Genomic DNA, 15,228 nt, shown 5'->3' with positions numbered 1-15,228 from the left:
AGAAGAATGTATATTGTCTTTTAGTCTCCTTTAGTGTCACCACAGCTGCTTTTTATATGGTGGCACATGAAGCTGCTGCCAGCGTCGGTGTTTCAGTCAAATTGGGTCTCGGATAAAGTTTTACCACTGTTTCGGGTTGGGTGCAATTTTTTGTTTATCAGCTCCGGTGCACTGTGTGCCTCATCAGCCACATCATCATTAGATGCTCGGAGCAAGTGCTCCTGGAGTGTGGTGATGATGGTTTAATATAATGACAGATAAAACCCACACAGGGCTGGTGGGAGTGGATGGATGGATGGATGGGACAAACAAACACAGGACTGTCACCCAGGAGACAGCTGTCCGTGTCCCACGTTAAACCAGCGACGTGATCTTTGTCTTTCTGTTCGCAAAGTTTCACTTTCACTTTACAAACAGTATATTTAACCCACTGTGACTGTAGCAGAGCGCCGTAGTTTGACGGGCATGGCTACCCAAGGGTCCTGGCCACCATGCGTCACAAACAAGCACAAACAAGCAAACAAGCTTGTTTGTGAATGACTGAAAAGAAAGGAACCACTCACGTGGCCTTCCGGTCTTTTGTGTGTGTGTGTGTGGTCTTTCACCGCACCTAGAAGAAGAACAGAACAAGGTAACAGCGAAATAAACAAGGAAAAATTGTATGTGAAAAGGTGCCAGCATGGCGTCCGGCTCGAAGCCCTGTATTCTCAGACGTTGCGTGTCTCTTTGTGCTTGTCAACGGTGCGTTACAATCAGTCACATCGGTGGATGTTGTCTTTCATCTTCCTCGCCGCCCGGCATTGCGGCCCTTTTTGATCTCAGCGGGATATTTTAATACCATTGCGCCGGTGTTGCACATTTCTGCACGTTTCTACAACAACAAGAGCTCTTGCATGTAGTCTCAAAAAATACTTGCAAGAGCAATGTGAGAAAAAACAACGTGCTTTTTCTTTGCCTTATCAATACCGTTGTACCCTGCAGCCCACTCACTCATAATCACATGATCACACACGCATGCGCACACATACACACACTTGGCTTTGCACACAAACACACACCCACACACACATACATGCGTACAGACGTGGCTTTTGAAGGTTTCTTTTGACGTGGGCGATGCCTCTGTGTCAACTCTTTCCTGTGGGGAGACTTTCCACTTGCCTTTTTTCCATGAGTCCTCTGAGCGTGAGCTTTTTTGTCACAGTTGACGGCTGATTTTCAACTTCCTTGTGCGCGCTGAATTTATTGTTTGGAATAAAAGGCTTCCACCTCAAACCCTGCCCCCCACTCGGCGCTCCATCCGCTTTTTTCCACCCGGGCCCCATTAATAATGCAGCACATAATCCAGTCTCGGGCACACTCATGCTTGCAGCCTCTTGGCCTGCCAATCACTGGCCTAATTAGCACAAGATCTGCTCCTTCCCTGGCTGCTGCTGGAAAAACAGACCACATATCCGAATCCGAATCCCTCAAAGGCCACTTTCCCTCCCGGCAGTGATGCTTTCTGGCCGTTTTTCCGCTTCCTTCGTGAGGTGGTTTTCCGTACTTGCTGACTGAGTTGACTGCAGACACCCCGCTTGTTTCCTTGTTGATTCAGCCAATCGCACAGGAAGAGGTTTAGACGATCGCATTGTTGTGTGTGCAGGTGTACCTTGTCATTGTCGGTGCGAATATCAAGCACGGGGCAGGAAATGCATAAAGCATCTGCTATTCTTTCTAGATTCTGTCAGAGACTTAGTCTATATTTATCTCCGCCAAGGAGGTAATGTAGCTACAACGCTAGCAGTGCCGACAGGATTGGCAGTGTTAACCTAGGGAGGGGGGGTTCAGGAGCATTTTCTGCACGGGTAGACATTATTTCACTATATCTTTAGATTGCAAATAGTTCTTTGATGCTACATTACTGCTCCCAGTGTTGTATGTAGTACCTTTGCGAGATTGCGAGAATCATTTTACTGCATTTTTAGGCATCTTAACTGTTGTGCAGTAATGTATGGCTGGCGTTGGGTCAAATGGAAACCAAAGTTGGTTCTTAGTTGAGTCAAACCAAAATGTTGGGCAGACTGTTCATAACTGAATCACAAAATATCAAAGACATTTGTTGTCAGATATATCAAAGAGGAGATTAAACAAAGAGAAATGAGCTTGAAGATTTTCTGACGACCAAGACGGAGCTGGAGACGTTTGAGACAGCGAGCTCAGTCTATAGATAACCCCAGTGTTTCTATCACATGTGCAGCGTGTTACCATATAAGACAGCAATATGACTCACCCCGCTCACTGACCTACTATGTGGGAAGTCATGATTCATGCAAGTTGCATTTGAGCAGGCAGGGCCCAAAAATACTCTGGCATGCCATCACACAAACACATACACAACTATCGCAAGCACACACTCGCACATACCTCACTTGCTCAGTCATACTCACCACCCACAGATAGGCTCAGATGCTGTCGGTAACACACGGTGAGAGACATTAGAAAGTTGTCAGAGCAAAGACTGGAATAACAAGATGACTGGATCTGTGCTGATGCCTTTTTGAGGTAATGCCAAACGTACGCTAGCAGCTGACAGTTCAATTGTTTGTCTATTTTTGTGACTTTGAATTGATGGTAAAGATGATCCTTGAGATCTCCTAAGTCAAGTCTGGTTTTAGTGAAACTGATTTCATAACATTTCAGCCATGCAAATAATACCTCAATGGCATCTGCTTAAGGAAAACTGATTGGGCTCTTTGTTGTTAGTCTTAGTCAGCAGAGTACATCTATTAATAGCTTCTTGAGTGCTGTCGTGATAGCTGCAGACACCACGATGACGGCAAGTTTATGAAGTCGTCCTGAAACCTGTTTCCACATCCTGCACTTTGGTTGTCTTTCTGTTGATCACAGGGATTAAAACAGTCTAAGATGCTTCACTCAAGCTTTCACCCCGCAGTCTTGCTTTTCTTTCTTTCTCTGATGTCAAAGGCATAAGCCTCGACGCATTTTTAATGCAGATGTTGGTCATCTCTGATAATGAGTTTCTTAGTACGTAATCCAGCTGTCTTCGATGGTTTCCGTCCTGCTTGTGCTCCTCGCTAATTGTTTCTTTTAAAAGGTAAATCTCTGCGGTGGTTTGAGTATTGATTTCACGTGGTCGAGGTCACTGCCTGGACCTTTCTATCGCTGGGAGATGAAGTAGCTCTGGTGTTAATTGGGCCGATTGCAGATAGATGCAGGTTTGTGCAGGCGGACTCTGGCTCGCTCTCACAGCCGGCCCTATTCATCAGTGTCAGCAGCAGGTTTGGTCCGCAACTCGGCGGCACCCAGGGGGGGCGCTCAGCCTAACCCCAGTCACCTGACTAGACTAGAACTGGGTTATGCTAAATACGTTCCATGAAGGGCCTAAGAATTCGATCAAGGACAACATTTCGAGTCCAGTTGAATCTTCTGCATCAATACCTCGTCCAGGCGGAGCTTTCTTTGTTCAGTAATTGATGCTGTAGTGTCTTTGCTCAGTCCCCAGATCGAAGCACAGGGAGACAGTATTGATTTCTATCCGGAGCGAGAAGCACCTGATCCATGTATCGATCCAGCCTTAGCCTGAGATTACTGTGCCCTCAATGTAAGGTTTTACATTGAACTTTCTTGAACACTGCCTATTGTAAAAACTGTACCTGTCACATCTTCAAGACACCAAGTGTGAGGGATCTTTTGCTGTTCCGCAGTAGATTTCTAAGGATCTGTTTTTTGACAAGACACGGTGGTCTCCTGAAAATCCCATTCCCATTCCACAAAACTGCATTATCAATTGCGGTTGGAGGGAAACGTATTTTCAATTTAGATTACGTATGTTTCTAATCTAGTCTGCAGAATCTGTGTAGGGTGAAGATCTTATTTTAAGGCAAGGCATGATATTTTACTAAATCTAACCAAACTAATTTGTTGCATTTTTGTTTTGTTTCAATTTATAACGTTTATAACTGCTATCGTCCCATGAAACATAATTGAGTTTAGTTGTATGGGAACGTAATTTGTGTTGTAGACGGTTTAATTGCATATGTAAAATAATTGAAAAACTCTCTCATTACGCTTCGACATTCCTCAGTATGTAATCCGCCGAGCATCAGCAGTGTGTCTCAGACGTGTTTGTCTTGCATATGTTATCTCAGGATCAATATCAGCAGCCCAGTGACCTTCTGAAGGGCTGTTTAGCTTATCAGCAGAGAGGAGAATGAGGAGCCTCTGCCCTGAATGTTTGTGAACTTTCTGTGGCCGGAGTGGAAAGCCCCAAAAAACTGCTCGCCTTCAATCTTGTCTCACAATCTTAAACAAAGGAGATTACTTCAGGGATGATGTTTTTTTGCTTGTTTGATTGCAAAACAATTTCTTCTTTTCTACGTTCCTTTCCAATCGTTCTTACTTCAAGGTGTGAAGTAAGAAAAAATCTCACCCCCTGGCAGATTGTTGACAACCTGGCAGATGTTGAATTCATTACTTACTTCCTAAATCATAGTTTGCTTGTTGCAATCCAGAGACACGTCAGGCTTCCTTCCTCGCACCGAGAATGACCTTAGAAGAATTGCGATGAACAGCATGCTTTTTGTCTGCCAACAGTTGCAGATGAAAAACCACATTGAGTAATGAGAAAATGTCGTTTTTCAGGAACTAACAACAACAGCCTTGTTTTAAGTGATGACAGTGCACATTTATTGGCACTCAATGGGTTTTGCAACGGTATCATAAACCACAGAGGCCAGAGAGTTGCGTCGACCCGAGGACAACCACGTAATCCTACTGAAGTTACAACATAACAGTGATAAACCCTTGTAGCAGGTTTTAAGTTAAAATGTTTTTACACAGCCAATCTTAGATGATTAAATTTATTTGGATAATATTACCATTTGACCAGAATCTTCCACAATGAGCGTAAAGTAATAGAATGAAAGAACCAGAGAAGGGGGTGTAATAGCAGAACGGCCAGGGAGATATTTGATGAAAGTGAGGTGCTCCGTCCTCATTAACATTCTCTATTATGGCCCAGATAGACCAATCCCAGTTTAATCAATCCCCATGCCTGGTATCCCTATTGATGTTGTAATGACCCATCAACACGTTTCTTTTTGATGATCTCTGCAGTTCATCTTGCAGCGAAGCACTATTCTGGGTATGATTAGCAGCACCACCTAGGCTCTTGATAAATATTAGAAGAGACCATCTATGGTGCATTAAATGTATGATGTACTGTATGCCGAGACATGCATAAACATGATCTGAAATGTTGTTCCAACCTTGTAAACTAAAAATCTCATGAATTCCAAATGTAGTGTTTAGAAGTCATTTCACGGAAAGTCAATGTGCTACGTTAGCCCGGTGACTACACATTTATAACAGACCGCCTGCAAAACACACTGGTTGCTTTGGAATGTGAAAGACATTTGCATTTACCAGACAGGCTGGGTTAAAGAAAAGATGGACGCATTATGAGAAATGTAGTGTTTTTGGAGCTCAACCTATACTGAGCCTACCTCAGGTGCTGGGACCCATGGTGGAAAATGTTTATACCGCTTCCTTATCGATAAATAGTGTTTACAGGCCACTGTATTATACTGCGCAGTGTATTGTTTTTTCAAGCATATGGTTTATAAATAAACATATATTTATTACATTCTCTACAGTCACACAGCCTCCAACAATAACACCGAGGTAAACAATACTACCGTAATATTTCGATATAACTGTAACTTATGAAGTTAGGTAACGTAACGTTAACCAGCAAATAACTTGTACTAACCTTATGAGTTTGCTAACTTTAGCTAACGTTAGCTAGCTATGTCAATGTCGTTAGCAATTAACGTTAACGTGAGCACAACAAGAGAAAAAAAAAGCAAAGATTTGATGTAAACATTTCAGCTACGTCAATGTCAGTTTGCTGACTACATTAGAATAGCTAGCTAACTGCCTATTTGCTTTATTTCATCCACTGGTGGCTATTAGCTTGCCAGGCTAGTGCAAGGCCTTTTCTCTCGTGTCTTGCTATCTTTTGCGCTTACCACAAATTACATAGTAGAATATCTTGGACCAAAGTATTAAAACCTGTACTATCTATCACTCTGACCAACGCTGCCTCAAAAACCAATCTGAGGGTATGTTTCCATATGGGGAAGCAGATAGTTTCATTTGAGGAAATGAAACCCCTCCAAAAATATCACCTGCATGTTACATTCAAAGACATACATTACATTGCATTGCATTATGACTTTTGTGGCGGAAAAGGCTTCTGCTTACATTTGTTTCGATTACAAACACCGTCGTAAGGCAGACCTGTAAGTGATTTTCATTTGAACTTAACATGGTAATAAACTCCGGATTAAGGCTTCCATTTAGCTGCCCATCATCACCTTGCACTGCTCCAAGGGCAATCGTTGCCGTGGCCTAATGTGATAATTCCAATTAAAACCATGTTCATCCTCAGTGTAATTACAGTCACCGGGTGGGAGTCCTTCCCCCTTAATTGTGCACAGTGACACAGTGTTCATGTTGGTCTGCCTCCAACTGTACTGGCTCATTGGATAATGTTATTAGACTGCAGCAGCAGCGGTTGAGACTAACGTTGTTTATTACAAGCAGCCGCAGGGAGCGTTTGTGTTTTGTCACGACCAGGCCAAGTAGATGTTCCACTTGACAAAACCATCCCAATAACTCAAGAGCTGTTCAAATTATTTGTCCCACAGTAAGCTGTGTATCAGACCTCCTTTTGCAACAACTCATCACTTGCAGCTGGTGTTTATGAATGTGCCTGTGGGCCTCATTCTGCTCCGTGCTGATTCATTGTCCCCCTGTCTGAGGCACTTCAGGAAAATATAGAAAACACTCCCAATATGTTACTATATCAGGCGAAAAGAATATGTGTCCACTTACCAGCAAAGCTTCTGAGAAATGCAATCTGATTTCAGATTTCTCAGAAATGGAGCAGCTTCTACTTTATATTAAAGGATAGCCCCTGGTATTACAACACTGTTCTTATTTTAGTAAAGAAAACAACCTGAAAGGAACTTGCAATGTTGATTTTGCAGAAGTGTCTCAAAGCTTCCTAAATGGTAAACAATGTTTTTTCTTTTTCTTTTTCTTCATGATAGGAGCAATCATGACTCTGCCGTCGGGGGCTCAGTTCAGCCCCCGAAGTCTTGTCAGTGTCCGCCCTCGCTCCTTTGTATATTCCGTTCCATCATGACCTCTTCCTTCCTCACACCCTGCAAAGTATTCTTCTGAGGCCCAGAGAGAGAGAGGACACACATCACAGAGCACATCATGACACACTGTCAGACATAACCACCCACCCCTCCCACTCTAAGTCCCCAAACTAAGACCGCGTGAGATGAGACAGTCAGACCAAAGCTGACTCAGGCATCCTGCTGGTTGTCCTGTTCAGCTCACCCATTGGCTGTGTAAATGTGTTTTCCATTGTAGTCTTAATTCAGCTCCTCTAATGTATTGATGCATATCCCAGCTGTGTTTCCATGGTTATATTAAGCGACACCTGTGATCTGCAGATTAAACATGGCTCACAGTTTGTGTGTCGCAGATGAAATAATGTGACAGGAAGCCTGTATCAATATTTTAAAATTCTGAAAATATTTTCTTTTCAGAAGTTACCTTAAATTGAGGTAAACGGGGGCCACGTTTAACAGCAAGACTATGTCAAAACTGCACCTGATTGTGCCCAAAATGTTGTGTACGACTCACTGAGATCCGAACTCAACTCGAGCCAGGCTACATCGGCATTTGTTCCAGCTGATCGGATGCCAATGTGAGTAAGATCCGATCTTGGAGCGTACAGACCTGCCAGTCAAAATCGCGTTGAACAGACGAGTGTAACCAAGGCCATAATGAAAGCATTGTGAAGTACAGGAGGCTACCTTCAGCTCCCTCTTATGCACAGAGGTACTGTGTGTGGGACTATTTGCACACACGCGGTGCACCATACCTCCACAAACATAATTGCTGTAGAGCTAACGGGTCTCTAGCCACATTAGTCTTCATCAGCCTCCCTCAGATCAGCAGGCGTGATCCAGGAGCAGCCAGCAGTAAACCCTGAAGTCGGCTCTGGCCGCTGCTGGAGCGTCCTCATCACCACCACGCTGTGCTTTTGATCTGCACAGAAATGCGAGCAACTCGCCGAGGAGGTTGGCGGCGGCGGTATTAGTGTGGCAGAAAGAGCTGCCGTCAACAACTGTCCCAGGAAGTCAGAAGAAATAAATCTTTTGCAGCCATCAGCACTTCGAATCAGAATTCTGCCACAACCGGCTATTTTGTGGTGCGTTTGTCTGGGTATGTGTCTGTCTGTATGAGTGCGTGTGTGTACGGCTATGCTTGCACTGTATGTATGCATGTGTGTGCCTTGTGTTTGTGTCATCCTTGCATTTTCCTCCCACTGCAACAAACCCGTCTAAAGTCCAAGAGTCCAAAGCCAATGTGCATTCCAGGGTAGAAATAGCATGTTTGGATTGCTCCGATCCTTGCAACCGCATCTGGAAACATTATTCTTGGAAGACGGGTCATTAACTTAGAAAGCCAACGGAGAAATGTTTGGTGGAAATAAGCAAAGTATACAACAGTTTGGACCAGCCAGAACCACAGGAAAGTCTGGACTGACATAGTTGTTCCACAACAGCCCCTACACCAGACTTAGTCTGCCGTAGCAGTGGACCGATCCAGTCAAATCATTGCTACAACCCTGTCCCAGGTAAACATCTGATTCTACAAATGGCCTGGTTGTGATGAAATCAGTGGTGCAGTGTAGCCTCGCAAAGGCCAGCCCACGATTTTCACTTCCCCCTTTGTGGACTAGGCTCAGTACGCATTTGCTTGTGTCAGACGTCATTTCTAGTAGGCTGCACAGCAGATAGTAGATGATTGAAAGGTACTCTCCGATGTTGATGAGACATCAAACATGACCCCTTCTTGCACCCGATTCGACAAGCACCGCTGTCTTTCCAAAGATGCTTATCATTCTCAAAAATGCTATCAACTGTCGCCCAAAATCAGTTTCATCATAAACCCTGAGGTCAGAAATAGGTCACACAGTCCCTGAGTCATTTGCATATTGCACCTGCAATGCCTGGCCTATATATATATATATATATATATATATATGGTTGTGACATTTGAGAGTTTTAAAAGGTGACAAGTTACGTCATCAACTTAAACACTTCCCACTGCAGTTGGTTCCACATGTAAACCTTTCACAATCAATTATATTGGTCAAAAAGTTGTCAAGTGAATGCTTCTACCACTTCTCGGCTGTGCACCATAGACTCTCATTAAATTGTTTCAGGTGTCCTTCATTTTGAGTAGCCCTAAATCCACGGAACGGCTGGTTCCGTGGATTTAGGGCTAGTCGTGGTTTAAACGTTGTGTAATAGTGGTACTCGTTATCCCGGAGAGGTTGGAAAGAGATATGCGTTTCTAAAACGTTACATTTTCTACGTTAACAACCTGTGGAGCTAAGATTAGCAGGGTACGTTAGCGCATCATAAACTAGCGTTTGCACTTCTTTGCTACGCTATACTGAATGTACACACATGCTGCTTTTGCTTCTATATGATTGTAAAAGTGAATACAGCTGCTGCTGAATCAGTTTGACAATCTTTGACATATCCTTCAAACACATATTTTAGACCTTTCTGTCATCTTCTCTCAGAAATCGTTTTTTCCAAAAATAAGTATTTTCCACTGAATGAATTGCCTTTAGAAGGAAAAACTGACACTGCCAGTGATCTGAGCTGACCAGTTGAATGTTTGCGTCTTCTTATGGAGGGATGTGGGGATAGCTGTGCTTCCTCTTTTTCAGGAACTCTTGCTCAGCATTTTTCAAACATCACAGTGTGAGTCAGTGAGAGCTTTGACTTGCTTATTTAGTCATTGCCAACCCAAGGGAAGTATATATTTTGTGTATTTTCCCTTTATTTATTAAAAAAAAAAAGTCTTAAAAAAACACAAAGTGAGCAAAGATTCCATTTCTATTCATAAGAAGCCCGTATGACCCAAAAGCTATCAATCAAATACAGCAAGTAATACGACATGAAAACATCAAGCACTTCAAATCACAGCAAGGAGAAATTTAATTATAACAATTCCATGATTGAGGACATTTTTTTGTGTGTACTCACATTTTCTACATTTGTCTGAAGGCTTGCAGATCAACTAAAAAAATAAAAAATAATTTTCTGAGGAAATCTAATTTGGAGCGCTGCGCGAAACTAGCACAAAAAGACAAAGTCACCCCGTGTCAAGGCATTCATTTTAGCAACAAAAAAAAAAGAGCCATTGATGGTACTTGAGTGTGAGCAGCTTCAGTCTGTGCGGTGTTGTGAGAGTGTTAGAGTTCATGTCAAACTTGTGACCACAAGCCCCGCATGTAGCAGAGAGCATCATCTTGGTGCCGAGCAGCACCCTCATGTAAAGGCCCCTTGGATGAAGTTATGTGTCTGTGTGTGTGTGTGTGTGTGTGTGTGTGTGTGTGTGTGTTTCTGGTTGGGATCTCTGAAGGGAAGATAGCTCTGCGCCTGTCATCACAGGGCGAGCGGGGTGGACAGTATGGGGGGAACGTGCTGCTGTGTTCCTGGAGAGCAGAGCTTTTACGGCGTTTCGTAGTGTGGAGCTACGCTGACTACAGCCGCTGCGTCGGTCTGCCTCACATGTCACCATTGTTTTTGTTCACAAGCGCATCAATATGTTTGTGAAGTAATCTGAAATCATGGGGAAAAAAACAGAATATTACGAATATTCTTCGTTGTCCCGTGCCAATTTACAATGTTTGTGTTTTATCATAAGCGCATTGATTTATTTACTGCCGCTGCACGTCTTGATTTACAATACAACTACACTAATATATAACTCCTAGCCTACTATAGTGTAGGTTTTCGGGTCAAAATATGTGGTATACAACATACTTAATATCTCTGAGGCGCTGCATGCAATGTGAGAAGCTAACCATTGTGCCGTTTCAATGAGGGCTACGATTGTGTCCCTCTCAGATACTTTGTTGCTGATAGCCGTCCACTGGCAATTTCTGATACCTTGGGGTTGAGTCTGTCGACCAATCAGAGGCTGTGTTCCTGACTGTGCGTCTGCTCTGAAACGCATCAAACATGAGATTTAACAATAACCTTATATGGCAATATAGTACAATATGGTAACTGTGGTCCATGTGGAATAAATGCTCAGAAATCTTGTAGGTTTCAGGCAAAATCACACATGTTGTGGGCTGAGAGGGTCAGTCAGGCCGTGTGTTTTATTAATACATTTTGGCTATATGTGTATCAGTATATATATATATAAATACCAAATTGTTGAAGTATTGCTCTAATTTTATAGCTGGTTTAAGTTTTCACTGTCAGGTTGACATGATAAAGTTATTAAAAGCCGTTGGTAAAACGGCTCTTTTTGTGCCCATATTATACAGCATTTCTTTAATTGTTCCCAAACAACCTCTGCGCTGTCATGGGGGTTCTCATCCTGTGATGAAGCTGCTCCCTGTTCTTATTATTCCCATTCCTCTCCAGCTAATGTTATCTTGCTGAGTGTATCCAAGCTGCTCAGCATACCTTTACAGTGAGTCCTCCTTAGATTACAAACACATGTGGATCTCCAGAGCCAAAAGCAGCGAGACATTACTTTTAAACTGGACTCCGTTACCTTTAAATGTAATTGCTTTTTTTTTTAATAACATGTTCTGTGTGATCTCATTCGTCGACGTGATTACCCTCTTTGTGCATGCGATTTGAATGTGCAACGGGAAGTGTGTGAGTGGAAACGTATGGACTACACTCAAAGCCAGAGTGATTAGTGTATGGACATCCTGCGCGGGTCCACACTGAGCAGGGGCACGCACGACGACGCTTTTGCCGGCTTTTTTTTAAACGTTAAAGAGGCGGTGAGCGTGAGAAGCAGAGAGCGTCCGTTAGTCAGGCTTGCATGTGTTTGAATCATGAGGCTGACTCGCAGCAGACCGCCGGGGGCTGATGTCAGCCCTTGCGGTATGCGCTCGCTGGCCTCGGCTGTAAACTGACCCCCCTCCCCCTCCCCTCTGTTGTGCTTCTATTTCCAGGGCGTGAGCGGAATGTCCGTGGATGAGAAGCCTGAAGCCCCCATGTATGTGTATGAGTCGACAGTTCATTGTACCAATATCCTCCTCTGCCTCAACGACCAGCGGAAGCAGGATATCCTGTGCGATGTGACTGTCCTGGTGGAGGGCAAGGAGTTCCGCGGGCACCGGTCCGTGCTGGCCGCCTGTAGCGAGTACTTCCTCCAGGCGCTGGTGGGCCAGGCGGAGAATGGCTTGGTCGTTAGCCTTCCGGAAGAGGTACGTCCATCAAACGCGTCGTTCCTCTGACAGGTTTCTCTCTTGCAGGGGCTTGGAAGTGCTATTGACTTTGACACAATGCAACCCTGAAAGTCCCCACTGACACCAGGACAAAAGCAATACTAAACCAGGCTCTCCGTACACTTCCCCCCCCCCAGACATCCATAGCCACACACAGAGATGTGTGACCACTGGACTAAGGCCCTCTATCCACCCTCCACCTTAAGCAACAAAACAGTTAACTTTTGTCCAGAGCAACATTAACAGCTGTCTGATAAAGCCCAACCACATGAATCAACACGCACTCAGCCACAGCTCACAGCTGCAGCAATCCTGTCCACTGGTATTTTTCATATTTATATTGATGGAAAAACCTTTCAAATCTCTTGGGGTGCATTCACACCTATTGGGCCCAGAACAAGGGAAAATTTCAAATACATTGCTTCCTTTTAGTTCTGGTCCGATTCATATTCAACCCTGGCTTTTTACAAAAGAACCAAGATGACATGAGGTCATATGGGCCGACAGGTAACTCATTCACTAGACAGGTTTGGTTTCATCCTGCATCATAAGCGCTAAACCCACAGGGAAATCAAATTGACTGACAGCAAGTTGTGTTGCCTCTGATGAGAATAGTTATCCTCTCTAGTGTCACAGAAATGACTGATAGTGAGCATTATTAATCGGGACTGTTATTACAGCAATTATAGCGTCAAACTGAATTTTGTGTCGTGATAGGGGGGGTTGCCATGTTTTGATTGTTTCCTTGCTGTAAGAACTGTTTTCACTCCTTTTCTCTTTCTGATTGACCAAAATTCCCACACTTAACTTTTTTTGGCAAGCTCCAGCTAACGTTGGTACAGTTAGTGCATTAATTCAATATAGTAGCCCTATGCTTCAAACATTTTTTACTTTTTTATGTTTAATTACGCAACAAAAGGACTTGGCTAGGCATAGGAAAATATTTAGATTTTAGTTAAAATATGTTTTTTACTTAACCGGCTGTTGGTAATTTATTAAGTTACATAACCATACTGACATAACCACACTGAGAAATGGTTTTTTTTTCGACTTGGTCTCCTAGGTGAAAGTCCTGTGTTTGTTTGACGCAACCATTCACCCCGGCCTCGGTGCGTCAGTATCGGATGCCGAGGGGCACTGACCATGCGTCAATATTTAATAGGTTGGCAGTCAGAAAGGGTTGAATATTATTATGTTGTATAAACAGTGCCATCCTAATAGTGTCCCTTTTTTTACCTAATAATTTGCCATGGTAAACGCATTTTTTGCTTCATTTGTCCACTACACACCAAATAGTGGTTGAGAAGGTTACTTTTGATTTAGAAACATTTAGATTTGACCATAAATTCATTTGAGACTATAAATAAATCCTAAAATTGTATTGACGTATTCATTTTTTTTTTTTGAAGACTGTGTGTGTTTCCCACTGGTACCACACACTAAACTTTATTATAGTCGTCAGTATACATTTACATATACATGAAATTTGACCTCTGCATTTAAGACATCCCTAGCATATTGGGAGCAGTGGGCTGCTGAGGGAGCGGTTAGGGGTTTAGTGTCTTGCTCAGGGACACTTCGGCACAGGACTCATAGCAGCTGAGGATCAAAGGTCGTCCGCCGACCTTGCGGTTGCCGGACGACCCCATTATCCAAATGTCTCGCCTTAAAGTTGCTTAATTCAACATTCAGAGCATTCAAATAGCAGGAAACTATTTTCTATTTGAAGTATAGATCCAGTTCCCCCTCAGGTTAACACTGTCAGCTCTGTCAGCACTGTTACCGTTGCTTGGAACTTTAGCAATGTTAGCTTCAGCCGTCTCCATGTTGAGAACTGTTCTTTCGTATGAAGCACCTTTAACTCCATCGGCTTCATTTTTTGATGTATTATTATTACTTCCCAACTTCTTTGTTGAGTTATTTTTGGTGTCTTTTGGTGTCACTGCCTTTTGTCTGCTATGAGAGAGGATGGCAGTAAAACAGTGTTTTAATTTGACGCGCAGTTCGCAGGGGGGAAAAAGACTCGGTGAAAGGTGTGAGAAAGTGCATTATTGAGCATATAAGGCTGTGATTACCAATTAGCACCTGTCAGCTGCAGCGTTTTCGTGGCGAGATTAACGCCACCTCCGGCTCAGCGCTCGTCAGGTTTAGCAACACTCCTCGCTCTTGCTCACCTCAGCTCTCACACTGTCGATCCCCCCTCAGAGCTCCTCCACTGCACACATGATGAAAGCGCCCCGCTGACGTATTGATGTCACACCGCCGCACTCGCACACACTCACATGGGCGTATACATACATGTGTATGCCGTGAAAACTGGGGCACGTCCCGCATGTGCTGTGGAGTTGTGGCTCCTCGCTGGGGCCGGCGCACATTAATAAAGTAACGCCTGTCAAACGACTTTGTCGCTGCGCTCATTGAAAAAGAAGTCGGCGTCAGATTGTCGTCTTATGTGAAATGAGCATCTGGGGCTTTTTTTTTTCTTATCTTTTTTTTCCTCCCCCTCCTTAACTCAAAGAAGGGACTGCAGGGAAACGGCTCCTGGATGCTCAAAGCCGCATTTCTTTTCATTCACTCACTGCATACATGAATAATGCATGAGCTGCTGCGTGTTTCAGGTGTGAGATGGAGTGTGGAATGTAACATCTTTCAATGACTGTCTCTTTAATTTGCCGGAGAGAGAGACTCCATTTGAGGTTTTAACTAAGCCGTCTTCCCTTTGTCCATCCCTGTTCCTTTGGACAACCTTTCACATGAACATTGTTTTTATCATTTTATCTAAAGGGGCAAACAATAATGAATATATCGGCTTTATTTTGTCACAATGGACACTTAATAACTACATCATAATCAGCAATACA

At 43.5% G+C, this 15,228-nt stretch overlaps 1 protein-coding gene across 2 annotated transcripts in view; it reads left to right on the top strand.

Annotated features, from left to right (window-relative positions):
• The window catches only part of bach2b (BACH transcriptional regulator 2b), a 91,665-nt gene that overhangs the window by 48,064 nt on the left and 28,373 nt on the right, over nucleotides 1-15,228 (top strand). For both annotated transcript variants that reach the window (XM_076084002.1, XM_076084000.1), the window contains exon 2: nucleotides 12,092-12,346. In XM_076084002.1, the coding sequence (XP_075940117.1) occupies nucleotides 12,104-12,346 (243 nt within the window). In that variant the 5' untranslated portion in view covers nucleotides 12,092-12,103. The remainder of the gene's footprint in view (nucleotides 1-12,091; nucleotides 12,347-15,228) is intronic.

The sequence above is a fragment of the Anarhichas minor genome, unplaced genomic scaffold, assembly GCF_050575085.1.
Source record: "Anarhichas minor isolate MPS153535 unplaced genomic scaffold, ASM5057508v1 ptg000136l, whole genome shotgun sequence".
NCBI lineage: Eukaryota > Metazoa > Chordata > Actinopteri > Perciformes > Anarhichadidae > Anarhichas > Anarhichas minor.
This window is presented reverse-complemented; position numbering and strand designations above follow the sequence as displayed.